The 27840-nt window shown below is 46.7% G+C and overlaps 1 protein-coding gene across 1 annotated transcript; it reads right to left on the reverse strand.

Moving 5' to 3' along the window:
- On the reverse strand, positions 1-27521 carry smarca2 (SWI/SNF related BAF chromatin remodeling complex subunit ATPase 2). Its single transcript, XM_076047234.1, has 34 exons — positions 27370-27521; positions 26114-26381; positions 25849-25978; positions 25197-25664; positions 24790-24891; positions 24343-24595; positions 23432-23558; positions 22830-23003; positions 22469-22642; positions 22107-22277; positions 21719-21769; positions 21226-21356; positions 20904-20961; positions 20600-20688; positions 20349-20496; positions 18429-18592; positions 17650-17716; positions 17407-17517; positions 15469-15711; positions 14988-15101; positions 14053-14157; positions 12549-12635; positions 12063-12109; positions 10754-10920; positions 9464-9627; positions 8708-8935; positions 8274-8351; positions 7386-7604; positions 5068-5291; positions 4673-4778; positions 3777-3878; positions 2881-3025; positions 2075-2208; positions 1-1138 (listed from the first exon to the last, which is right to left on the reverse strand). The coding sequence occupies exons 2-34, from the start codon at positions 26345-26347 to the stop codon at positions 1109-1111; spliced, it is 4845 nt and encodes a 1614-aa protein (XP_075903349.1). The 5' UTR covers positions 26348-26381; positions 27370-27521; the 3' UTR covers positions 1-1108.
- Between the last annotated feature and the right edge of the window lie 319 nt (positions 27522-27840).

Genomic DNA, 27840 nt, shown 5'->3' on the forward strand with positions numbered 1-27840 from the left:
TGACTGTGTGGAGCTTTTGAAAAACGGTGTCTAGCGAGAACTGTGGACTGAGCGGAGGAGAGATTCGGTGAAAAGCGACGGTGGCGGAGACGCAAAAGAGGTTTCGATTGGATGGGACCTCAGTCTGCTCACTTCCAATTCATCCACTGGACAGCGTTGACCTGTGGAGCTGCAGCCGCACAACGTCTGGCGGCTCACACATGGTTCCAGGTTTCTGCCGTGCCAGTGGGCTGTTACGGGTTGTTTGAGCGCGACCCTTTTAACCGTCTGTCTCGCCCTCAGAAAAATAGCATCAGGAGAAGTGCTGAGTCTCCAAAAGAAAATGGCAGCAACGAGCAATTTTTTTGCATCGAGAAAGTGCAGCACAGAAGATTGCGACGGCAGGATGCGACCGAGTGTGAGCTGATTTTCAGTCGGGGGGGGGGGGGGGCGACCCGGCTGAGGTCACTCACCACTTTGATGCTGCAAACCAGCAGCTTGAAGCCTGTTTACTGCCCAGGGACATTTCTGCTGCTACACTTGATGGCACTGACGATTTAGAGTCTTTCATGACTGTTTTTTTTTTCTGCTCCTGGTGACAGTGGGGCTGCTGGACAGTTTCTCCAACTCAACATTTGGCACTTAAACTGGTGAGACAACAAACCCTCCACACACACACAAAACATTGAACACTGATTGCCTTTTTTTGTTTGTTTATAGCACAGCTGGCAAAACCGTATCCATTAACACACATATCTTTTTCAAACGTTTGGATATCAGTATTATTATTATTATTATTATTATTACTTTATCTAAAAGTGCAAGCAAATAGCAAGTACAAAAAAGCAAATGTGCATGAATCACTTTTTTTTGTTCTTTTTTTTGTGTGTTCTTTTTCATTCAGAATTTAAAATTGTTAAAAGGCAGAATTGAAAAATAGACTAAAAAGTTGTCTTGAAAACAGGATTACAAGCGATTAAGGTATTGCTGTAGCTTATTAAGAGCTAGTAACAGGTAAGCTGGTGAGGGAAGGGGGGGCATCAATACTCACTTCAAACAGAGAATATAAGGGGTGGTGGTGGAAATAAACAGACCATTAATAATAGTGGAGGATTAAGTCCTCACGTCCTCAGTCGTCGTCGCTCTTGTCCGACTGATCCTGCAGGCAGAGTGAGAGAGAGAGAGTGAGAGAGAGAGAGAGAGAGAGAGAGAGAGTGAGTGAGAGAGAGAGTGAGAGAGAGAGAGAGAGAGAGAGAGAGAGACAGTGAGTGACTGCATGACGCACGCTCAACATTTGTGAGACGCAATCTGGGCTGCAGGTCGACACAAGATGAGCACACGGACACAATGGAGGGAGAGTGAAGATACCCGGAGGGGGAGGAGGAGGTGAGGATGAAGCCACTGCTCCTTCCTCACCTCCTCCTCCCCATCTCCCCCCTTTCTATTTATTGAGAATTAGCCTGGAAGGCTGCCAGAGCTGCAGGGAAGGATAAAGGTTTAAAGGAAGAAGAAGAAGAAGAAGATGAAGAAGAGAAGAAACCGCTCTGGAACTCAAGGAAGGCTCGTGCAGTTGTGCGCTGGGTGGCCGAGTCACGGCTGCGGCAGCAGATAAAGGCAGACGGAGGCTTTTCTTAGCCAAGCAACTCAAATCGCACACTTTGTATGGACGCCGCTGCTGCTGAGTGGCTGCGGGCCCCCAGGGATCTGGCGGAGGTCTGTCTCTGTCTGTCTGGCCAGCTCACACCAGGACCAGGCCCAGGCCCAAGAGCAGGAGCAGAGCCGTGTGGCTGCTGGCATCCAGAGCAGCAGCATTAAAAACCACAGCAGCTGAGTCGTTGCAAAAAACACAAAGGAGGGGGAGGAGGAGGAGGAGGAGGATGAGGAGGAGGAGAAGAAGAAGGAGAAGGAGAGGGAGAAGGAGAAGAAGAAGAAGAAGAAGAAGAAGAAGAAGAAGAAGAAGGAGAAGGAGAAGGAGGAGGAGAAGAAGGAAGAGGAGAGGAAGAAGAAGGAGAAGAAGAAGAGGGAGAAGGAGGAGAAGGAGAGGAGGATCCAGGGACGCACAGCGACCTCCTCAGCTGAGCGTGACTCCACCTACATTGTCGTCCTGCTCGTCCTCGCTGTCGTCGTCGCTCACCACCGGCTTGGCCTTCCCTCGGCTCTGCCTCTTCTTGCCTTTGTCGTGGCCTCGCGCCTCCTTGCTCAGCTTGATCTTCACCCGCACTGACTTGGCTGCGAGAGGCAGAGTGGACAGGGGGGAGAGTGAGCGGCGGTTAAACCGTGAGTGCAAAGTTTTCCCACCACGGCCATTTTTCCAATTCAAACGCTGATGCCAGTATTCTGGCGTGCGTTTCATTTTTGTTTTTTGTTTTTCTCTCTCATTACTAAAGTCCAGCCTGCTGCTCTCGGTCTCTGATTCGTCTACATGTGGAAACGAGCCGCTTTGCACATCCTGTCACACTGCTCGATACGCTCACCGGCCACTACTGGCTACTGGCGAGCAGCAGAGCAGCACCTAATAAAGTGGCCGGTGACCGTGCATGCAATTCATTGAGCTGCTGCGATGCGATCGGCTCGTCTTTTCACACTTGTGCAACTGAACAAAGCACCAGTGAGTGGTAGCTGCACGGAGGACAATGGCATTGTGTAGTTTTCCAATTTGGGATCAATAAAGTATATCTATCTATCTATCTATCTATCAGGGGTCAGAAGTCACAAGGAGCTCAGATAACCACCGGATCCAACCGAGGTCTCGCTCGCTGTTTTTGTGTAACTCCAACGGGAGTTTTTTGTTCCATCATAAAAGTCAGTTTAAAGGCAACATTGGTGTTGGAGCGCAGCAGCAGGAGCAGGAGCAGCAACAGCAGCAGCACTGCAGCGAGGTAAGAAGTGATGGAGGCTCACCATCAGCCTCCGACTCGTCCTCCTCCTCCTCCTCCTCCTCCTCTTCCTCCTCCTCGCTGTCGTCGTCGCTCTCCTCCTCCTTCTTGGCAATCTTCTGCCGCGCACTCTTGAACACCGACTGCAGCACAATGGAGTCCTCGTATATCTGTGGGAGTGTGAGAGGAGTAGTGTGATGAGTCATGTGTTGTGGCGGTGGGAGTGACGGCCCGAGAGACAGAGTTAAAGACAGGAGGAGGAGAGGAAGAGAGGTCGCAGCCTCACGTCAGCCAGACAACGCAAACTATCAATGTTCTTTGAGGACGGCCGCTTAAATGAAAAGATTTAGATTTGTAATCCTCCATCAGTTAAAGGTCTAGTGTGTAACATCTGGAGATTTTGAAAGAAACACAGCGACATCATTGGGTTACATTTTAGATTGCAGCGCTCTTTCATTCTCCCTCCCTCTCCTTAGGATTGCCAGCGAGCTACGGTGGCCTGCACACCCAAACCTGGACATCACAATCACCTGTTCTATGGGTAGGAAAAGCAAATTACTTTCATTGATCTGCGAGGAAACATTATTAATGTATTTATGGGCAGTATATTCAGCTCTCACCAATATGGAATCATAAATGAAGCCACATTTTACTTGTTTTGCTCAGACAGTCCAGTTTGTGTAGGGTTGTGAAAAAGGTGCAACTCTAACGCTGGACTGATGCAGCGCCGCCACAGGCAAGGAGGGGAAAAGCAGCAGATTGTTTGACGAGAAACAAGCGCAGCGTGAAGCCGCAGCGCCGATCGATTGATTGATCGAGTTGTGTGGAGTCTTAGCAGGTGAGGAAAACGGTACGGGTGTGTATGTGAACTCAGAAAACGTAAAAAAAAAAGAGACTGTGGATCATTGGGCCGTTTGTGACCTGGGATCCTTCCAGGTTGAAGGTCTGGGCGTTGTGGCAGAGCAGCATCACGTCCTTCTCCAGGTCGCCCACACTGCGGTACTTGTGGTTGCGCACGCGATCCTGTCGACAGAGAAACAAACGACCCGTGAGGGGAAGATCGCAGTGGATCCTCCCGTCTGACATCATCATCTGAGCTTCCAAAGGGGCCGTCGGTGAAGTTCGTCTGCAGTCGTGTGACAACGTCGAGCGACTCCCAGAAAGTTCCCTCACGGAGTGTACAAACCATCTGCTCACTGCAGCCCGTTTGTTCCCCCCTTCACCACACACACACACACACACACAGACACAGACACACGCACACCTAGAATCCTTTTTCCCTGTCTTTGATGATTGATAAATTTATTCTGCTGCTCTATACTTCTTGCCGTGTCTAGAAGTTCTTTATTCCCCCAATAGCATTGTAAAGCCTCTGGGGAGCGCCGCTGCCTTCCTCCCTGGTGAAGCAGCGGCCACACCAACAGAATGGTAACGTCCTTGACTACACAGCCACTCGATCACTTTGCTACTTTCACTCAGACCTTCAGTGAAATTTGATTCCGGGGGATTGTGGGCACACGGTGACATTTCAATCAAAATAGTCATTTAAATGTCACAGAACCCCAGCATTTGTGAATGTGGCCTATTGAGTTGTGACACTGGCCTGACACTGAAGTCCAGGATGAAAAAGTAAAATCGTTTGCTTCTTTTATTCGCTCCACTTTATAGCTGTCATGTCGGAGCACTGATGCCGCAACCACTTTTGTGCCACCCTGAGACCACCCTGAAAACACGTGAAAGGCTGCAAACAGAGGGCTAAGCATGCTGTTCTAACAACCCTCATTGACACCAATGGCAGCGGGTCACAGTGGACAAACCTTGATCTTCTTGAAGTCCACCGGTTTCCTGATGAGTTCGTAATATTCTGGAAGCTCCTTCCTGGACGGCAGCTGGACAAAGACTTCACTCAGCTGTCTTCCGGACCTAGTCACACACACACACACACACACACACACACACACACACACACACACACACACACACACACACACACACACACACACACACTTTAATTACCTGCACCATACAGTACAGTTTTTTGTGCTTTTAATCAATTCAGTTTGACTATGCTCACATAATTCAATTTTGCAATTCAATTTTGCACATAATTCAATGACTTTCGAGGCAAATTTCTCTGGGTAGGTGTAGAGAAAACATTCAGTGCGAGTCTGATGCTGCAGCTGTGTTGAATGAGAACGATCGGCCTCCGTACCCATCTCTGTAGTTGATGACGGTGTCGACGATGGTGTTCATCTGCTTGGTGAGCTTGGCAGGGTTCGGCGAGAGCTTCTCCGCCGGCGGGCGGCCGCGTCTCTTCTTGGCCTTGAAGCTGGCGTCGTCTCTGCCGGACGAGTCCTTGTCTTGTCGTCTTTTGCGTTTGCGCTTCTTCAGACGGATCTCTTCCTCCATCTCTTCCAGGTTGCCGTCCTCGATGGCCTGAAGGCGCGGGCGAGGTGGGTGCGGGGGAGCAGGTGGCATGGCAAAGAAAGGGATAATAACAATGGTACAAATTACCCTCAAATTGGTTTGGAACTGCATACACTGTCCATCGATAGAGGCCCAATTTTCGCAAACTCTCCCTGAGGCGACACAATAACAAGTGCCTTCGCCTTCATTTCGCCCACTGAGGGATAGTTTTTTTTTTTGTTTTTTTTAAACAGTGACTGTCACACTCTTGACGAGATTCTTTGGAGTCAATCGATAGCCAGTTGCCTTCAGCCCTTCTACTGGGCTCAGCAGATCACAGTTGGGCCCACCGATCGGCTGCTGGTCTTCCAGGTCGGTTTGCGAGGATCGCAGTGTTTGACGGCAAAGTGACGTCTGAGTCGTCTCAATTCCATCGCAGACCTGAGCCCCGGACAGATGTGGGCTGAGGAAATCGCAGAGGGGAATGTGGCCCAGAAGGTGGCCAGCAGAGGGCGTCCATCACTGGAGGGGGGGTCCCACACTGGGGCCCTGGAGACCCTCGGAGGACGCTGAGGACACACGCTGGCAGGATATTGCTGCCACATGCACCTTGAGTGCAGAGTGGGACCACCCTTGATCCAGAAGGGGGACTGGGACTGCAGGGACCGGAGCACCACAGGGGGTCCTCGTCCCGACTCACACCACTAGTTGGACAACACTTTCCAACTATTTCCGCACTGGAGACGAGTGCCCTTAGCGTTCATAATGGCACATTTAAGCAACAAATCGTCCAACACTGCCTGCTGGAGCCAAAATATTTAGTTTCCTTCCTGATGTCAGATTTTTTTGCCATTGTTATTTAATTCATTTATTATGGACCAAATAGTAGTTTGATTGTTTGTATTTTGTTGTCGACGGTTTGTGTTTGTGTCATTTACTGTGGTTAATGGAGCCGGCAGCCAGCCACTGTCAAGCTTTTGTTGGATTTTTATGGGTTTCTGGATTATTTTTGGTGATGTCATGGAAGCAACCCGTGCTTGTTCATTGTCACGGCAAGACTGTTTTTTGTTTGTTTTTTTACATTGGACATAAACAAACAGACTATTTGTCCAGCCACACTTGGGCACGTCAAGCTGAACAATTTCACAAAGAGCAAAACCCAATATTCTATTGGAGAAATATCGCGCTTTTACCGCCAGAAACTCATTGCCAGGAACAACTTGGCGGTAACTTTGCTAAAGTTTGCCAAAGCAACTGAGCACGAGAAGATACAGGGAGACAATCAATGGATGACACCAGAATATTTGGCCACCTTGAGGTCGTCCGGGGGTCACAGGTAACTTTGTTGAAAGGGACTATCCGGCGCTTAAAGCAGGGATGAAATAGAAGTCGTGTTTCGGCAGCACCGGCGGGTCTCTGCAAATTCTTCAGCAATATCGAGTTTGATCAAAGAAACACGATGTCGCCTTGGCCCCAAAGCTTCTTCCTGTTAGTTTCAGACACCTGAGCCAGAATCCATAAGATGGCTTGGTGGGGTCTGACGTGACTGCAGGGCAGGGAGCGTGTCGCGCTGGGTTTGGTGCGGGTGACTGCCTCCCGCTGACACCAGGCTGAGCGGAAGTGAAGTGTGAAGGCCAGTCCTGGTTTACACTCTATCTGTGTCTAACTGAGGTTCACTGAGGTTTAGTTGTTGTTGTTGTTGTTGTTGTTGAAAGAATAAACACATCATAGTGCATGAGTGAAGGTCATTTCTAAAGACGTAGAACTTGTATGTTGATTCACAATTAAAGAAGAACAGGCAGAAATGAAAACAGATAACGGATTATCTGATGCATGGAATAAACTCTGTTAATGAAGCTTAAACATTAGATCGTAATAAATATTGAGCAACCGCAGTTGAAAGTCTTGGAAATTATTACATTTCCAAAAGTGACCTCATGCAAATCAAACCAGATTGAAGACTCACAGGTTTGACGCGAGGCGACAAACTTCCAGGATTTGCTTGTTTAATCCTTGCGTGATTAAAACAAACTGCTCTATGGCAGAGATCAGGTGTTCTGTAGTTGCCATACAAAATATTTCCATTTGCCCCAAGTAGACGAGCGTGTCACTCTCAATCCTCACCCGCAGCCACTGTTTCTCCGTCAGCGCGTCGCTGTAGTCCACGTCCCGACGGCAGCGAGAGCCTCGGCCAAACATCTTCTCCTCCTCCTCCTCGTACGTCAGCCTCTCCACCTCGGCGTCGTCTTTGATGATCCAGGAGGGCAACTCGTCCTCCTCCATCAGACGAGGTTTTCTCTTCGGGTTCCTGGCGTGCTCCCGGCGCCGGTCCATGTCCATGCGCTGCAGAGGATTGAACACACACACACACACACACATCAGTACTATCAGCTCTGTCCTTTTCTTCGATACAGCCATGGAATCTCCGGGTGTCACTTTCTGTTGATACGACCACTTAGATGGATGTCTTGCATTCTTTCATTTATTTCTGATGATTCACTTCTAATATCGGCCAAGTCTAAGCCTTGGGGTAAAAACTTTTTCAGATGAAAATCCTCAAAGTAAGTTAATTACTAGGAAACAAAGCCTTTGGCTTTCCTCCAGATGCTTCCAAACCCAGTAAAAAAAAAAGAAATTAAAGAAACACAGACAACAAAAAAGCAGTAAGCTGTGGGCTGCACTTCAGCAAACTAGTTGATGACAAACTTGAATCAAGTTTTTGAACCCCAAAGGGCAAAAAAACAAGTATAAAAGTCCTTTGTAGTTGGCGTCAATGTCACACACTTTTACTTTTGATGGAGAACAGCGGCGGCTGCCGTGATTCACCACAGGGCAACATGGCAGCAGTTATTCAGTAATGTGATTAAAAACAGTGCTTGAGATGTAATAACACTTTTCATCTTTTGGAGGTTGATGTCACAGAACCACCTGCCTGCTTTTGTTGTATTAATCTCATCTAACTGACCTTGTCTAAATGAGGCCACAGAAGAAGAAAATCTTTGCTCTCATTACCATGAAGAGCTCAAATTCATCCTCGTTACGGGCGATCATCTGATTCAGCGTTTCATCATCGGGTACTTCATCTTCCTCCTGAAATTACATTTAAAGTATTTAAACAAGAAAAAAAAAAAAAAAACGAACAAAAAAAAAATCAGCCTCATTTTTAATTGTTGGAGGGGACCGTGCGAAGATAAAAAAACATCAAAAGACTGCATGCAATACTTAACATGACAGGAGCAGACATTATAAAAACATAACATAAGCGGCAGTCTCCAGAGCCAAATTACTGAGATCAAAGAGTCCCTGCCGGGGAAATAAACAAAAATGCACACACACACACACACACACACACACACACACACAGTGTTTTAAAGAGGATGGGTCCTAGCCTACTATGAGTAATGAAAGAAAGAGATAGGAGCAGGAGCTGGAAGCTCCTCGGCGACCTCGTTCTGCTCCTCGTGCTCCAGGATGGCCTGCAGGAAGGCCCGCCGCTCGTGGCTCGACGACTTCTGGTCGAACATGCCGGCCTGGATGACCTTCTGGTCCACGTTGAGTTTGTACTTGGCGGCCGCCAGGATTTTCTCCTCCACGCTGTTGACGGTGCACAGGCGGAGCACGCGCACCTCGTTCTGCTGACCGATGCGGTGAGCCCGGTCCTGAGCCTGGAGGTCCTGTGACCAGAGGAGGAGGAGGAGAGAGAAAACACGTGTGCAGGTATCATCAGAGAGATGAATCCATGCTCCTTCATTTCCTTTCTGCTGTTGACTTCAGGAACGGCCTCCACGCAACCCTCTGACCCTCTGCATCCTTTTCTCCCTCACTGACTCACTTCCTGTACATCCATCAATCTCTCGCCTTCTCTTCCACCTCCAGACCTCCTGCCTGCTACTTCCAACCTCAGCAACCACCTACTCAGACCTCCACTGTCCCTCCACTGTCCCTCCTCTGTCCCTCCACTGTCCCTCCTCTGATCTTCTCATTTCTGCCCTTCCAGATATTAAAGGCTCACTTTAATGAGCTACTTATGCCTAATGTGCAATGTAAAACATTGTAAAAAAAAAAAAGAAAAAAGCCTGGTTCCTTCATCCAGCAGCTTTGCAAGACTGAAATTTAATCTGAGCTCGGCCGCACCGGAACTGCCGCCGCTCTTCCTGACAGACGAGACGGCTCATAAATACAGGATGTGGTGGCGACAATACCTGGTGGGGGTTCCAGTCGCTGTCAAAGATGACAACGGTGTCGGCAGCCTGCAGGTTGAGGCCGAGGCCACCGGCTCTGGTACTGAGCAGGAAGATGAAGTACTGAGAGCCTTCCTCATTAAATTTCTTCAGCAGCATCGCTCGGTCCTCAGACTTGGTGGTGCCTGAAACAGATCGCATCAAGGTGCCCAGACTTTTACAGAGTGAACTTTTGAGCGAGTTCACTTCAGCTTCCTGGCCTGCTGTTTTCAAGTTGTTGTGCTGCTCTGGAGTTCAGCGGTATGATTGAAACACCGTTTCAATTGAAGGCCGCCATACAAAGCTTTATATTAGCGGCGGTGCAGCTTGTTTCCGAGAAAATCAAAACAACACGGCAGCACCGGTGTCACTTCCTACAAAGTCTCATCTGGCTGCATGAGCAGTTTTCCACTGTGATTCAAGTCGTTCAGACAGCAGTTAAGGGAACTGAGGGAAAATGTGGAGCCGTGTGGCGCATTTTACCCTGAGTCAAAAAAAGGAGCTGGACAATAAAATCAATAAGATCGGCCTCAGCGCCCTCCAACTTGAAAGGGTTGTGTGTGTCTGGGACCCTGGCTTTCCTGCTGTGCTTGTGTGTGTGATAAAGACAGAGGCAAACTATTCTGACAGAATAATACAGTTTTGGTTTTTTTTTCCCCTTCATTTCTGATTATACACTGAGGTACAAACGGATGTTTAAAAGCTGCTCTGATCTATAATCTCAATAATTAATTTTGGGGAATCACAACTACATTGTGTACTGAGGTGAGATCATGCACATTTGATGCTTACTTTCCCACCATTATTTCTCGATGAATCGGGAAACAATCTGAAATGAATGCTGATTAGGTCGCCTAGGATGCAGTACTGATTACGGATTTGACTTGTTTTTTGGCTAATAAAGTCTCATGTAGAACAAATAAAGCAGTGCATGACTTGTGTCGGACACATTATGCTCCTCAATCAAAATACTGTCAAATGCGCACCTCTTTCTCATCAGACAAATCTAATAGTGTAGGATGTGCTGCCCCTGAATTCCACCGTCAAACCTGCCAAGAGGCGAAATACTGAAATGATGCTACAACAGAAAACATGGCCTGCTGGTGAAGTGCGAGAGGAAACTGAGCAGCGCGGGAAGAGATGGAACAGACTGTATGTTCCATACCAGTCTGTTTCGACCTGATACGGAATGCGATGGGGTTTTTTTCTATGATGTCTAGGCTGTGTGTAAAGGAAGTCAGTCACAACAGAAATCTGAGGTGCGCGCCTCACCGTCGAGACGAAGGTACAGGAAGTTGCGGTAGCTGAAGTAGTCCTCCATGATGGTCATGAGCGTGGTCATCTGGCAGAAGAGCAGCACCCTGTGGTTGGTGGCCTGCAGCTTCGGCAGGATGCGATCAAGGAGCTCGAACTTGCCCGAAGCTCGATACAGATCGTGCCTGGGAAAGGTTTCATCAAACACATCATCGACATTAGCTGGAATCATTTTTGCAAGTAATCAAAGAGAAAAATATGCCAGCCATTCCTGACAGCAAGAATGGCTGTTATATTTTGAATTTTGCTCCAAAACGCAAAATGTTTTGTACACCCATCTTCCTCACAGTGGGGTCTCCTGGGATGAGAGTTTACGAGAATTACGGATTATGCGCTTCACACCATTCAATGGAAACACCTGCAAATTGCAAGTGTGCTTTGTCGAAATTTCGCTTTTATTTTGCAAAAGACTGTCATGGAAACGCAGCTACAACCATCATTGTCATCGTCATCATCCTCATCATGTTGCATCTCAGTTGCACCACACTAATTCACAGGCCAATAATCTGGCTATGCACTACATTCATTCAGCTGCACTTGTATTTCCTAGCGATCGCCTTTTTGAAGAAGGACCAAGGGTCAACATCATTTCTTCCCCCTGCTGCCTCCTGTCAAAATGCTCTCTACATAACCATAATACCATCCGATGCCAACACAGCTCGTTATTTCCTAATTAGTTTCTCTCGGTCCACAGCAACCACATTCGGGGGGGAATTTCTGAGTGTCAACATCCAGCTGCAGGCACCTCATCTGCTGACTGCGACTCTCGGAATCTCTCTGGACCTGGATTCACCCACACACCAGCAACATGCTGGTGTGTGGATGAAATATCACATTGTTTTTCAATGACTTGTGGGCCTTAAATGCCAGAGGAGGAAAGAACTCACAGCTGCATGCTCAGAGAGGGCTGTGAGGTGGACGCTGAACAGCGTGTGACCTACTGCTTCAAAACAAGCCGTGCCACCTGCGTGAAGTGGCTCATTTTTGGCATTATTTTCGAAAGAATATTTGCCATTACCATTCGAACGCCCTGTTGGTGTCCTGCGCTTCATGGAACGCTGCTGGGTTTGTTTTTTTTACTGTGTCTGAACAAGGGATCCGCAGAGGGAAATGACCTGGGGCTGCCATCAATAATTATTAAGCACCGCCGGTTTGAATACCTGCTGCCTGGTTCAGTATGTAGAATCAGTACAGCGTTCTTGCTCTTTGTTTCTGAATATCTTTAAGCATTTTAAAGCAGTCTCTCCATTTTTCAAGTCTAACTCACCCACTGATGATGCCGTTTGGATAGCCCAAGTGCTCTGCAAAGGACTCCTGCAACAGACAGAAGATTTTCAAAAGAGCTCGTCAAAAGAATGACTTTCTGTAACGGTATCAAAAGCAGACAAACAACAGAGCCTTGAAGATTTCTCGTTAATAGAATCGCAGTATTTCACTAAAGCAATATGTGCTCCGTTTTTCTTCCTTTAATGAGGAAATATTCAGCAAATTGCTCACAATGAGCCGACGCTGGCTTTAGACAATCTGTTGGGAGTTAATGCCAAAAAGGAACCTAAAAGGAATATTTATTTCAAAAGGACAATCAGTCGTCAGTCAGTATAAATACAGATGCAAATATATAGACAGATAGATAGATATACACATACAAGTATATGTGATATATATATACACAAATATAAGCGGTTCATGGACTACAGGTCATGTCATGTTCTGAGTGTGTGTGCGTTAGTTGTTTAAAGTCCCGAGCGCTCACCTCGATGTGCTGGAACATGTAGGGATGGTTGCAGATCTTCTTCAGCTGCATGATGGTGTTCATCAAGGTCTTTGCTCCTCCTTTGCCCTGAGCCAGGAAATGGTAAATGGTTAACGCACTGCACTTACATGGCACTTTCCAGCACCTTCATGGCAAGCCAAGAAGACGTCATTGACACCGTGTTACTATTGTGGCATTTAGATTATAAACACATCCATTTCCTGTCACTGCTTCTCCTTGCAGTCAGGAGCGGCGGGGGCGCAGCTGTCTCGGGTCAGGGTCACCTGTTCATTACATGGCCGAGCAAGGGCGACAAGCACACAAACGCACAAGCAAACAACACAGAAAGGCTGTGACCCAGGAATTGAACCCACGACCTTCCACAGTGCAAACCACTGCACTGCCGACGCAATGCATTAGAACCAGCAGCCCTTCACAAAATGATGTACCAAAAAAGGGGGATTTTATTAATTAGTCAGTCAGTCCAGTTTGAGCCGATGTGGCAGACTCATTACCATGCTGCTTTTCAGGCGGAGCAGCAGTCTGTGGCGACATCGCAGTTCATTACAAGTCAAGCTCGGGGCCTCTAACGAGCCTCCGTCCAACATTCAATCAGTTTGTAGCTCCGCAGTCTTTGCAGCTTGACTGAGTTCCCCTGCTGGGCATCGACTGAAGCCTGTGAGCTGCAGGGCCGCTTGTGTTCAGTGGGGATACACACTGCTCTCCCAAAATCCTCGGCAAGCCTGACAACTGACTGGAGCTGCTAGGAAGAGGAATATTTCAAGTCTTAGGTGATTCAAAAGCTTAATCTGCTTTCTAGCAGGGAAGAGAATTTATGAAGGGATGTATGGAACATTTGGAGACTGAAGTTGACTGGCAGGCAGTAAAAAAAAAAAAAAAGAAAGAAAAAAAAGAAAGAAAGAAAAACGAGCCGAGCAGCCTTTATTTTCATTATTCTGCCACCAACAAAATATGTTGGGGCTTTAGTACATGAATAACTACCAGGACATTAGACAACACATTAGCTGGAGAGGAAGGTGGTAATGGGCTTCTCCTAGGGATCAATGCGTGCACCTGTGTAACTGTAATTAATGCATAAATACAGCAGCAAGAACAGCCATTATGATATCAGAGGAGCTTAGTAACATTACAGGTGTGACTGGATTGAATAATCTTGCCTCCCAAGTGTTAAAGGCTTAAAGAATTAAAGCCCCAAGGCTCAGAACACTTCATATTCCACAAACAGATTATTGTGCTTATTTCAAAAGACTTTTTTCTTTCTTTCTTTCTTTCTTTCTTTCTTTTTTGTCCAACAGAAAGGAATCTGTGACTCCCATTCCACAAAAGCTGCCAGTGACCTTCGGATGTCAACAAAGATGAGAATGTAAATAACCGTGCGCGCACGCACACACACACACACACACACACACACACACACACACACACACACACACACACAAAGCCTGCGTGGCCGGGCCGCAGGGGTCTGGTTATGTATTTATACCTTCTTATCTTTCTCTGAGCCGTCGGTGAGGAGGATTCCCTTCTGCATGTGGCGGTACAGGACCTTCTGTATCGCAGACATGTCACATTTAACGACATACTCCACCTGAATGGACACAAGAGTGAGGACACAACGAATCAGATGAATGTCAGTGCCGCTTCACACGCAGGACGGCTGTGGGAGGAGGAAGTCGGGTCGGCCGCAGGCGACACAAACAATAAGACGGTTGCATGTCAGTGAAGAAGCCGGTGATTATATTGGACAAGGAAACCTGGAGATCTTTGCACAATGTGTCAAAGGGCCAAGCTTCATCTTTGCGTGCGCTTAAATTCATGTCCAGTCTTAATGCGAGTTGGCTGTTGAAGGCCATTTGGAGTCCTTTTTTCAATTACTGTATGTGCACGAGTGCCACAGTTAGGGACGCCCCGACTGATCGAGCCACAGATCGTCCGCAGATCTCTGGAGAAATTAACCAAGCTGCAGGGTGGTCGGGGAGGGTGGAGGGTTACATAGCGGTGGTTTCCAATCCACACCAGCGCATGGACTCATTAGTATCTTAATCAGCAGATGTGGGGGCTAACGAGCAACCGGGCAATGCTTCAATTCTCGTTTCAGAAGCATCGGCATCCCCACGTCCAGAGCTGAACGCGCTGTGGGATGGACGTCTGCAGTCGGCACAAGATGACGACCAAGATGTCGCTGGTGATCTCATCACTCAAGTGAGAGTCACGCTTAAACAAGTTATTAAAGGGAGACAAAGAGGTTTGGTGAAAATGGTTATTTAACCTAATTTACTCAGTATGTCCACCAAATTATCTTGCCCAAATTTAATGAAGCCGCTGTGGCGATTTGTTTTTTTTTCCAGCTGCAAAGGAATTGAATTACAGGTTGGATGTGTTGTGGGTTGTTGCTGTTGTGGCGTGTTTGTGTCTGACCTTCTCTGGCAACTGAGATTCCACCTCCTTCTTCAGTCTGCGCAGCAGGAAGGGACGAAGCACCTTGTGCAAGCGGCGAATGATCAGGATGGTCTCCTCCTCATTCAGGTCCACCTGGCGATGAAAACACAGGGGGGAAGAAAGTCCAGAAGTGTAATAGTGGTAATACTGGTCTATTTAGCAGACGGTAGCAAAGTTTACAAACTGAGAGCTTTTTAAATTACGATTCAGCAGCAGCCAGAACTTTACATTATATTAACAAATAGCAAAGAAAATAGGTCCGACAGCGCCAGCAGAAAAGACAAAACAAATGGGAGCTCATGTTCCTTGAGGCATTTGTTTTCCATACACCTGAAATTAATTATATTTACTTTACCATAAATAAAATAAGGGCATGAGCTGCGGGGCACCCACAGAATATAGTGGCAATAACATACAGCCTTGGGGGGGGGACAACAAAGTTCTGTGTATTTGCACTCACCCTCTCGCCGGTCATGGCAAAGGGCGCGTTGAACCACTGCTCGAAGGTGCTGCAGCTCTTGAAGATGGTGGGCAGCAGGAAGTTCAGCAGGGCCCAGAGCTCGGGCAGCTTGTTCTGCAGAGGCGTACCGGTCAGCAGGAGGCGCCGTGGGGCCACGTAGTGGGTGTTCAACACCTGGGTGAGCTTGCAGTGGTGGTTCTTCATGCGGTGACCCTCGTCCACGATCATGTACTTCCAGCGGATCTGCGGTGACGGGAGAAACTCTGAGGTCGGGTGCGGCCGCGGCTCACCGCTAATGACTGCGCGCGCACCAGGGGGCCGGCACGTTTATCCGTGAACACACACACACATCATGGACGGCATGATGTGTGTGTGTGTCAGTGTGAGAGTTGCAGGGATGAATGCGTACGTGAGTTCATATGAACGCGTTGCGTACGTGTTCGATGAGAGTTTGAGGATAATTTGAATGTCATGAAACGCAACGCAATTCTGCACAGAAGCACGGCAACAGGAAGCAGCATCGCTGCACTGAGGAGGATTTGGTGGGGGGGGCAACAACAGAGCCGGTGAAGCCAGATAGGTTCATTTGTTTGCACTGACATTTTAATTTACTTCCTTTAATTGAACAACAGGTCTGGGTGTGATTTTGGAAAGAGGTATACTTCAATCACAGTGCATTCACTTACACCCTCAGTGTCAAATTCCACTGACTGTTCGTATTGTGACATAATAATCAGTTTTTATCTGATTATGTGTAGTCAAATGATTTTTTTTTTCACTTGCTCCACGTCATTTCTTACAAATCTCTGGCTATGTAAATAAGTTTGCAATGGCATCTAATTTAATGCAATAGCATCTAAACCAGTCACAGTGGGCCGGTGGCTGGTGCCAGAGCCACACAAACCTTGAGGAAGATCTGTTATTCATCTGATAGTCATTATTTGTGCCCAGCCAAGTATGGTGTGAACGAAATACACACACACTTTCATTTAGAGTTAGTGGGGCAGTTTTTCATAGAGAGTTCCTCTGGTCCACGCAGCTGCAGACAGCAGAGTCTCATCTTATTTCAAGGTGTGTGTGTGTGGGTGTGTGCATAAAACATATTTATGGAAGTAAGCATTGTAGGAATAAGTCTCCAGTGCCTTCCTTCCACCACTGCATACACCCAAAGTCTATTGAATATTGCCAGCTTTAAGCTCATGACCTCCACTTTTCAGGAACTAAGTACTTTTTGATGAAACACTGGCCTGCCAGTGAAGCTGTACAAAATCAGCTTCCACAACCAGGCCTGAGCAAGCGTTGAAGGATTTAATTTCTAGCCTAGTCATAGAAAAGCGTTCATCCAAAGTTGCAATGGATAAACAGCTCCCACTAGTGGACGGCTTGAGGAATGCGTCCTGCAAACACGTGGATCTCCTCCGACAAAGTTCCTAGGGATCTCTCATTTTAGATTTTCCAGCTTGTCTCACATGTCAGCGCCCGTCTGGTAGGTGAGCAATTACATGAAAAGTTTGTAGCAGATTCTGCGTTCCATGGCCAACCACTGTGAAGTCAATAATGAAGCTCAGAGCCTTGAAGGACAGAGAGCGATGACCCGGCAATCTGGCATAAGTTTTAGGAAAGCACTGTGTTTTATACTGAAATTGAGTTGACATAATGAAATGGATTGTATAAATTAACTTTTTGCTGTCAGGCAGTGTATTTACATTCAGAGCCCTTTAAATTCGGAGGTCAAATTATTCAGACTCAAGCAAACACATAGCAAAATAAAAAAACTCACATATGTGACACATGTTGTCAGAACTGCCTTGACTCCGAATCCAGTATTTCTGCCTTTATGAGTGACTTTCAAACTTCAAGGCCATGTGACTGAGCTTTCATGCCGTGAAGGGCCGCCTATACGTTCCAGAGAAAGGATAAGGTTTTCATGTCTTTTACCTTGGCAAGTATCTGCTTGTCCTTGATGATGTATTCATAGGTGGTCAGCAACACATTGAACTTCCCGCTGCGCAGTTGTGGCACAAATCCGCGGCGCAAGCCGGGAGTTCCCTTGAAGCGGAACAAAGGGAAATGTGTTTTTGCGCCTGCTGAGTCGACCAAAACGTCTTGCGAGGAAAGACAGGGTAAGAAATGGGACACAACAAAAAAGGGTTTTGTGTGTGTGTGTGTGTTTGTTTGTACCTTGTATGCAATTTTGACAACAGAGGGTGCCCATTTGTCGAGCTCGTAGACCCAGTTGGACAAAGTCCTGCGGAGAAATGAAGAAATCGATGACATTTTAAATGCCACATAAAAAGAAAGTTTCACGACTTTGGTTGAGGTCCCCAAGCTCACTAAGCTCAGAGGAGGGCTGATGAACAGTGACAGCTAGACAAAGCAGACGCTCAGTGAATTCACCTGAAATGTCTGTCATCATGACTGCCTCGGATTTACATCAAATGAAAAACATAGACCTTGTGTAGACCTCGTATTTGAAAAGCAAAACAACTGGAGTGATAAGCCTACCTTCAGTAGGTGCGTCTTAAAGGTGCTATATGTAACATTTGGCATGGGTTTATTGGCTCAAAAGCTTGACATGCTACCCATAGATATGTTTGTCTAAGTGTTTTACTCCTGTAAAATAAAAGTAGTTTGGTTTTCCAAACAGGCGGCCGCGGTGCTGCGACACTTGCGTGACTACGACTTCCATTTTTGCAAACTAGGCAAACAAATGGTCGAAACAGGTGTATTAAAGGAAACCTCATCATTAGATGGAGAAGCCAACATGCTTTTTGATGTGCGAGGACCACCGTAGTTCACAGTCAATACTGGGAGAGGGAGGGCAAGCGAATGAGCGCTGCAATCTGAAATCTGATCACTGGATGACACAGTTTCACACACTTCTCTGGTTTTTTGTTTCTTCTTTCAGAGCACACGTTTGAAGATGAAGCAGAAGCAGACGAGAAATAAGAAATACTGACGACAGCGGGACGATGATGACGAAGGGGCCGTTCAGTCTCTTGTGCTCCATCAGGTAGGTGATGAGAGCGATGGTTTGGATGGTTTTGCCGAGACCCATCTCATCAGCCAGAATGCCGTTCAGATTGTTGTTGTACAGGGACACCATCCACTCCAGGCCCTGGATCTACACAACACACAGTGACACAGGTGTGTGCATGAAAATAGGCTTCCCATGAATGATGACATCGCTCACGCCTCTCGTCTTCTCCCTCGTCTTCTCTTGAGAGTGCAGCAAGTTGAGTTGTGAGTTGTTGTGGTTTTCTTGTTGCTTTTTTTCTACTTTTCACAGCAGACAAGAGTGGAACCACCAATTGAGATCACTGAGCATCATCAAAATCAAGCAATTAACGGTTCAAATAAAAAATCTGGCCGAAACATCTCAACACCAATAGTGGAAACAATGACGTTTAATACGATGAATTTACTGATTTTGCAGTTGCCACTTGCAGTCTGATAAATAAACAGGCACTAAAAACAAAAAAAGAAAGACTTGTGGAGGTCGATCTGCAGGGAGCCTGACAATAATAAAATGTAGCACTGGATGAAAAGTATGCTATGGAGTAAATGGCTGCCATGGCGGTTTATCCAATTATTGCATGACGGAAAACTCCCAAACATCTCCCGAGAGCAGCCACACTATCTCATTTCAAACCAGGCACGCCATAAATCACAGGGGGCGGGGGGCAACGACTACAACCTCATTGAAGAAAAGGAGTGTTTAGGGCATCCAATTGCTGTTGCCTATCTCCCGGAATAGACTTTCCTCCACCTCCACCACCACCACCATCCATCTTCGCTGCAGGAGAGGCGGGATTATAGTGTCACACTTGAAAATAACCTCTGTTCCACTCTTTATGCTCTTAAAGGTGGATGATCTGTGGCTGTAGCGCCTGCACCCATCACAACAGTCATCTCTCAGCCAAACAGCCGCCCTTCAAAGGGAACCGTGCTGCAGGGGCCCTTCAAAGGGAAGTCCGAGCTATAATATGGTGCGTCGATGCAGCGGTTTCACACCACGCTTTGATTCCCCTCCCGAGCGGAGACTCGCTGAAACCTGCAATGCTCTTTTGCATCGCAGACGAGAGCGTTGGGAAAAGTGCGGCGATGGCCAGCGAAAGGCCAAGCAGGCATGTAGCAGCACGCTCGATGGCAGCCTTGCGGGAGGAATATCGCTCTAATCCAAACATGCTGTGCGACATGACAACATGGCAGTGGCAGGTAGTGGACTCATTTAAGTACCTGGGTGTTCATATAAACAACAAACAGGACTGGACTGGTACTGAAATACCACGGCGATCTACGAGAAGAGCCAGAGTCGCCTCCACCTGCTGAGGAGACTGAGGTCCTTCGAGGTCACAGACATGGACAGGAGGAAACTGGACAAACTGCTGAGGAGAGCCAGCTCCATCCTGGACTGTCCACTGGAGTCTGTTCAGGAGGTGGCGCCACAGACAGAAGGACGTTGGCCAAGCTGACATCCATCGTTGACAACACCTCCCACCCCTGCACCACACTGTGGGGAGCCTGAGCAGCTCCTTCAGCTCAAGACTGCTGCACCCTCAGTGCAAGAAAGAGCACCCCCTGCAGGTCATTCCTGCCTACAGCCATCAAGCTGTACTACTGCACTCAATAATACAATAATATGCATCCTCTTCACAGCTTCACATTTTTCTCAAAGGTGCAATAAAGATGTACTTGTCAGAATGTAGACAGCTGTATTTTCTTCTTCTATACCCTACAAATATTTAATTAATATTTCCCCATCTTTTTGCACAAACAATTGCTGCTGTAGTTATGCAAATTTCCTCTCCGTGGGATCAATAAAGGTCTCATTCTTCCTCTTCTTCTTCAGGGGCGCAGACAGGATGTTGCATGCTTACCTGGTAATGTTTGAGCATGCCGTTGATCAGCAGCGACGACTGCTTCTCCACCCGCTCGATGACGGCGTGGGCCACGCCATAGTAGGACTGAGAGCTGGTCTGTCCTGTGGGAACGCTGTACTCATCGTCCACGTCCTGCTTGGCCGACCTGAACGTTTGCAGGTTTGAAAAACACGCACACGTAAACTTGCGTTTGTCCGTCATTTCAAACAGAAGGTGGTCGGATAAAAGGCTGAAGGAAAGAACTTTACTCTATGATGTGCTTGGCAGCCTTCACTTTCTCTCCATTTGCATCCACGGTTGTCTCCTCACTCTCAGCCTTGGCCACCTCCTCTTCCTCCTGAAACAGGTGACATTGAGAGCGCACCACGGGCCGTCAGTAACAAGACGATAAAAGCAGAGGCTTTAATAGGGGCAAATAGCACAACTCAAGCACATTCATTCTTCTACAGCCTCCTTCTGGATGTGGATGTTGAGTGTTTTGTGCGTTTTTTCAGAAAGTCATTTTTTTTATCAACCCTCACATGTTTTTGAAATCACAATTGAGTAACTGACCTCCTCCTCAAACTCTGAGCCACTCTCCTCGCTGTCTGACCGCGGAGCAACTTCATACCTGTTTTTGTTTTGTTTTTTTGTTTTTTTTTCAAGAAAAAGGAGAAATTAAAAATGAAAGTGAAAATAAACAATGTAAGGAAAAATGCAGCAGGCATAGTGCACTGAAGAGGGATGCAGGGTGTGTGTCCTCTATTTCCTCACAAGAAATGGTTGCAAATTCACAATTGTTAGCTTTGGCTAGCGACAATCGACATTAACACTGAGAAAACGAAAAAGAGGAGACAGAACTTTAGAGGATGGAAGCAAAGTGATGCCTCCTTACCCGGGGTTCATCTCAAGCCAGGCCTCCAGCTGGCTGGATTTGGGAGCATCAGTTCCCTGCAACACTTTTCCAGTCTCGGTCTGAATCACTTTGACTGGCAACTCGCTCATCTGGCTGCTCTCATCCATGGGCTGCAAGACAATAAGAAGAGAATTTGTGTAATCCAGCGCAGCCAGCAGACGACTGCCAAGTCTGCAGCAGCGACCAACAAGGTGTTCTGCTGTATTTTCATTCAAAATGCACAAACTGTTACAGTTAAATGCTTTTCCTATTAACAGCAATGGCAGACTTTCAATATACACCAAAACATATGTGTTTCATGTTGGAGAAAAGACACAAAAAACAAAGAACATATTTGGAGTAATTCTTTACAGTTCTGTGAACGGCTTCACAGAACACATCTAAAAAAAAAATATATATATACAGTAGATGAAATGGAAAAAAAAGAATTCATGCAAAGGAAAAATATGGCAAATTAGACAGTGAAGTTTACCTCTCCATCAGGTCCAATAGCACTGGTGCCCTCACCATCTCCATCGACCCTCTGAACGCCAAAGACAAAAATAAAACACAGATGAAAACGGTATGAGGTGTTTGAGGTCTAGTAACCACGAGTAACAGGTCTTCTTTTGATAATGGTGTCTCCATACAAGGCAAATTCACTCATGCTATGGTGCTTCACAGAAGGAAAAATTGAGAAAAGTAAGAAAGAAAAAAAAAAGACAAACTGAAAGACAGAAACTAATTCAGCTCGTAGCGGCCAGGCAGCCTTGGACGAAACCCAGCTTTAGTGCTTGAACTTGAAAAGTGAACTTCAATAACTCACATTCTGAAGGTTTCAGCATGAAGAAATATCATTTTGGGCCATTTCACATTCTTACCTTCTTTTTCTTCTTCTTCTTTTTCTTCTCCTTGGCAGCCTGGGCAGCTTTGTGCTCGTAGACCAGTGTGGTGAGGTTGGCCACGTATTCATCCGTCTGCTGCAGCAGGTAGGCCAGGCGCTTGTCTTTCTTTTGGTCAATGAGTTTCCTGTAGCCCTCCTCATCTTCTGCCTGTGTGATGGATCATGGATGGTGACAGGAAGTTGATGGTGACGAGGGACATTCATATCAATTAGATCCAAAGAGAATTTGCTTTGTCAAGTGTTCATGACATGAGATTCATATTTGAAGGTCTTAAATTGAGTCGGCATGGGATAAGAACTTGATAAAGCGTGACGACAGTTTGACTTTTAGACCCTCACCATGAGCCTTCTCATCCTCTCCTTCTCGATTCTCTCGGTCTCCTTCTTCTGCTCGCGCTCGGTGTTGGTGTGCCAGTTGGCCACGGCTCTGGTAAGTTTCTGCATTTTGCCCGACACTGAGCGGTGATATTCTTTAAAGTCCTTTGCGTGCTGCAGGATGCTGTTGAGATATTCCTGGAATTTGAAGGAAACACGGGAATGCTCGAAAAAATATGCGTACGACACGAATAAAAATAAAGTAGGTAAGGAGAACATGTTAACAGATGTAAAACTCTCTCCGGCTGCACTGTCAACCACTTCTGACACATGCAGGGAGGGGGTCAGCATCTGTCTGACACCTTCACACTGAAGCTCAGATCACCTGATGCTTCTGCCTTCGCTTTTTCTCCTGCTCAAGCTTCTGCTGCTTCTCCAGCTTCTCCGTCATGCGCGCCTCCCTCAGCGTCTGCCGCTTGCTGCGTCTGTAGGCCTTGGAATTGAGCGCCGTCTCCAGGGTGGTGTCCCGCCTCATGCATGCAACCACATCCTGTCGCAGCTGGAGACATCAAACACATAGACTAATAATCTATTATAGATTAAGGTGATATATCTAATTCAAACCTTGTAGTTTCAAATTACTTATGGACACCTATGAGTCGTTTTTCACTCATCACGCTCACAGCAGAGGCTGTCGCAAATCAATTTCATCAATAAATAAAACTGAAATGTATTTAGACCTTATTGCGTCCATCAAGGATCATTTGCTTCATAACTGTATCTCAAGCTTCTGGGAAGTACTGAGGGAACATCCAGGGCACGAAACAAATGGAAAATGCGAGCAGATGAAATCAGCAAGAGTCACTGAGCAATTTGTTCTGACTGTGTCAGCGACAAACTCTCCAAAGCGTGTGTGCGTGTATGGTTTTAAGGAAATTATTTCTCTGTGCATGAACAAAGAACAAGGAAAGAGGGAGTGACGCCCACCTGCCGCTGGAAGTTGAGGAGGCGCAGGGCCTTGAGCTCCACTGTGGCTTTAGTCCTCAGATCAGGGGGCAGAGAGCCTGGCAAGCTCTCCAGTTCCTGGATCCTGTGTGCAATTCGAGCCTGCAATCTGAAGAATAGAGAGAGAAAAAAACATGAAAATGATTGCAGTCAACAGTTTAACAAAACTCACTTCAGCAATACAGTTTTCATTATGTGAATTTTGCAGCAGTTTTGTACATTAATGACCCAGCCTCAGATTCCGACTGTGCTTCTTACAATGGGAATTCTACAGCAAACCCGCTGTGACATCTTTAAATCTTAAAAACCCAACACCTGTCGATATGTCCTCGCAAAGAAAAACAGAGAATCAATAGAAATAATAAATACTGGGTATTTTGAGTATACCAATGGGGCTTCCCAAAACTCTGCAATGCGATAAGATCCGTGAATTTGTTGTGTTTTCATAGATGTGTAAGCTGTAGATGTTTATCAAAATGCAATGGTTGATGTTGTTGGCAATAGTTTCCCAGTGGTGTTAAATGTTGAGGCACTAGAGCGTAAGAGAAAGGTCGGCTTTTCCGAGCTGCTGCTGTTTCAAAGGGACGAACAGAGAGTCCTGAAAACACCGAGCAACAGCCTTGAAGTCATTTCAAAAACAAACTGACATTGTGCATGTTAAGGCTTGCATGCCAGAACAGTGAGTAGGGATATTGTGTGGAAAAAACACCCAAGAGACCCTCAAGTGTACTTTCACAATAATGTTATGTAAAAGTCAGAAACTAGAGCAAAATGATGGTAACTAATTTAAAAAAAAATAACAATTGAATGTTTTGAAGCCTAAATGCACTTTAGCAGTCAGACAGTCCAGATGTTTATTTTGTATGTGATGTAATCAATGTAAGGCCATGCACCTGTACTCCCTCTCTTGGAGGATCCCCACTGGATCCAAACCCTGAGGCTTCTGGATTGGCGTGACGCGGTTCTGTTTCTGCTGCATCTGGACCATGGACGACGCCTGCTGGCCCGGAGCCTGAGGGGTCGCCGAGCCGCCTGCCATTGGCCCGGTCGGCACAGGAGAGGCCTGAGGTGGCGCGGGTGAGGGACGACCACTGGGGGCAGGGGTGAGGTGCTTCTGAGCGTTCACCTGGCTGTCAGCGGACTGACCTGCACATCCAAGGATGCCAAAGAGGTTCAAACAGTGTTAATTTCCCTTCCCTAACAGACTGGACTGACTATGGGAACAACACATCCCCTGAACTGAACAAGATGTGGACATAAGTCCAAATAATATGTAAATCCTGCAGTTTTTGCACATTACTGACCATAGATACATAGAACATCACACAGCAATGCCTTACCCTCAGGCCATGGCTTGGGTCCTGTGCTATGAGTGTGTCCTTGCATGGCTGGAGTAGGGCAGGGGCTTGACTGGGGACCACCCATAGGGGCCATTGGCAGACCTGACACACACACAGCAATTTTCAGGGTAGATTATCAGTTGATGATTGGATTGTGTGCACCTCAGACCAATAATAAAAAAAATACTCATGTCAGTGTGTTACATTAAGCACTCCTGCCAAATTCTAACTGCTTCTACCGTCTATGCCAAAATAAGTGTAAGTGGAAAAACATTTTGGAGAGAAAAAAAAAGTTGCATTTCCAAAACTTAAATGGCAACAACGTGATCATTCTTGGGTTGCCAGGTTATGTGACAGATGTGAACGTAATCATGTGTACCGAGACGTGACATCCTGTGTCTTCCTACCTGCAGACCTGCTGTAAGGACTCATATTAGGTGCCTGTGGCTGTTGCTGTGGCTGCTGCTGCTGCTGCTGCTGCTGCTGCTGTTGTTGTTGTTGCTGCTGCTGTTGCTGCTGCTGATGCGGCTGTTGTTGCTGCTGCTGTTGCGGCAGCTGCTGATGCTGTTGCATTGTGGGCAAGCTCCGCTTTCCCTGAACAGCCAGTTGCAGGTTTTCAGGCAAAGGTTGCCCACGGTTAAGAATCTTGTAGGCCAGGATCTGAGCTCTGAGCTGCTGCAGCTGAACAGGGCTGAAAGCAGAAGGTCCCCGGCCCTGGTGGCCCATGTTTGGCATGCCTCCATGGGGTTCCATGGTCATCATAGGGCCTGGCTGGGATGGAGGGATGTGTGGCGGTGTTGGGCCACCACCACCTGACATGGGACTCAAAGCGTGTTCATGGACACCCATTGGGGATGGATGAGGGGATAAGTATCCTGGGAGGGGCAGGAAAGATTAATCATATAATTTGCTTTTAATTTACGATATATGTATGTATGTACAGTATTTATCTATTAATTTAGCACGAGCAACAAAAGATCACCTATGTATATATAATACTATTTGAGACTTTGTTTTTAAGTATTTATAAAACAATCAAACAAACAAAAAAATATATACCTTGGCTGTGCTGGTCCATAGGACTCTGGGGGGGTCCCATACCACTATGTAAAGTTCTCATCCCTACACCTTTCATGTGGCCAAAGTGCATAGCCTCTGCCATGGACTTCTCAGTCATCCCCTCCATGGTCTAAAACAAAATATTTATATTTATTACATTGGTTAACAACATGGACTTCTTTGGGGGAAAAAATAGCATATTTAATTTAGGATATACATACATAAAAGTCAAGCTTCCCTGGATAGATTAAAATATGTATTTTACCTTGTGCATAGGATACATGCTGTCTTGGGAGTAGTCAGTCTGTCCTTGGCCTTGCATGCCATGAGGTGCATTAGGTGTTCCAGGTCCAGGACTTGGTCCCATCATACTGTGAACAGAACCCGGGGATGGGTCCGGTCCAGGACTCGGGCCCAAAATGGGCCCTGGGGATAAACCAGCCCCAGGAGAAGGACCAGGATGGGACATACCACCTGGTGTGTCTGAAGGGGTGGACATCGACCAAATAGCTGGAAAGGGATTCCAGACAGCTCTGTGTGTGGATCCATAAAAAATATCTATATATTAATACACACACACAAGTAGTTCACAATTATTCATTCAAAACTCGACAGTGGTTCCATTTTTCATTTTTCTTCTGTGTGGGATAACTGGCTGTGTTTTTGTTGTGTACAATTGTTGTTAGTGCACGGAAGATTAAGCAAATAATAATTAACGTTGAAGATGAATGTTCAGACTCTGCACGGGCCGAAATAGGTCTGGAGAAGCAACAGATATGGTGCATTTCAAGCAAAAGGTGAAGAGCAGCAGGTGGAGGCTGCCAGCGTCAGTGCCAGTGAAAACTAAATGAAGACATAATATCGCCTTAGGGCAAATTTTTTGCAACACTTTTGAGTTGAGTGTATTATAAATCTGTCCGTGGCGTTAAATTACAAACAAATGGGCATCCGTAAACACTTTTAAATCCTTCTAGTAGGAAAATTGCTACCGTATAATAACGCTAATGTGTGTTTATCAGCCTTTACTGTGCCGTTACTGTAACGCTAGCTCGCTGCCATCACTAACATAACTAACGTCAAGTCTGATTGGATCATGGCTTCCCTAAAACAAAAAAAAAAAACAACTGGTGGCCATTACGCATATGCGGGCAAAAAAAAATCTAAAGTTTGGATGACAATCAAGCCCAAGACACGACCTTGACGGATAATTGACAGAGGCTTTTAATAAAACTTCGGTGTTGAACGGTGTGACGTAACGGCACAGTGCGAACGGGAAACGGGCAGCGGGCGCCTCTCGAGCCCGCGGCGCTCGAGCGTTTCCGAGGGCTCGGCTAGCTGCTAGCAGACCGCTATCAGTTAGCAGCTAACCGCCTGCTAGTCAGTCCAGCCGACTGACGCAGCCGCGGTTACACTTAGCGGACTGCGCTCGCGTCTGATGAAAGTTTAGACAGTTTAAGCAGCGCACACACTCACACATTAAAACCGTTTTCGTCGCGAACAAAGCGCCCGGAGGAGGCTCACCTTTCCGCTGTTGATGTCACTGCGCGCAATTACGTGTAAATATTATTTCTTCGAAATATGACTGCTATCCATAAGTTCACTCCCCCCTCGGTGTTGTTTTGCTGACATATTGAAGTTTTTTCCTCGAGTTGCCATTACTGATTTGTCAATGTCACCGGAAGTCCCGCCTCCTCTCCGCAGCTATTGGCGAACCTAAACGCCAGCCTTCATATTTTAGGTCTTGGGCGTGTCTGCACTGTAACCCAGTGCTGCTGCTGCTGCTGCTGCTGCTTTGGTTGAGAAGCCATGATTACAAACAGCTCCGTACTCCGGGAAAAGTTGACTACAAACTTGGAAGCATCAACTTTATCTGCTTCAACTTTCTTTTAATTTATTTTTGTCATGTTTTACGGTAGAGTGAAATGATAGGTGACTGTTGCAATGAGAACTTTCACCTTTTTTACATACACCACATGTGGCTCACACATGTGA

The sequence above is a fragment of the Nelusetta ayraudi genome, unplaced genomic scaffold, assembly GCF_046127955.1.
Source record: "Nelusetta ayraudi isolate G7.1 ecotype Tasmania unplaced genomic scaffold, CSIRO-AGI_Nayr_v1 ptg000092l, whole genome shotgun sequence".
NCBI lineage: Eukaryota > Metazoa > Chordata > Actinopteri > Tetraodontiformes > Monacanthidae > Nelusetta > Nelusetta ayraudi.

Bases quoted from the DNA above. Each gene is read 5' to 3' on its own strand.
- smarca2 (XM_076047234.1), bottom strand. From the start codon at position 26,347: ATGTCCACCCCTTCAGACACACCAGGTGGTATGTCCCATCCTGGTCCT. The intron at 24,596-24,789 runs GTAAGGCATTGC...TTGGATGTGCAG, and splicing joins ACCCAAGCCATGGCCTGAGG to GTCAGTCCGCTGACAGCCAG. The intron at 23,004-23,431 runs GTGGGCGTCACT...TGATGTCTCCAG, and splicing joins TCCTCAACTTCCAGCGGCAG to CTGCGACAGGATGTGGTTGC.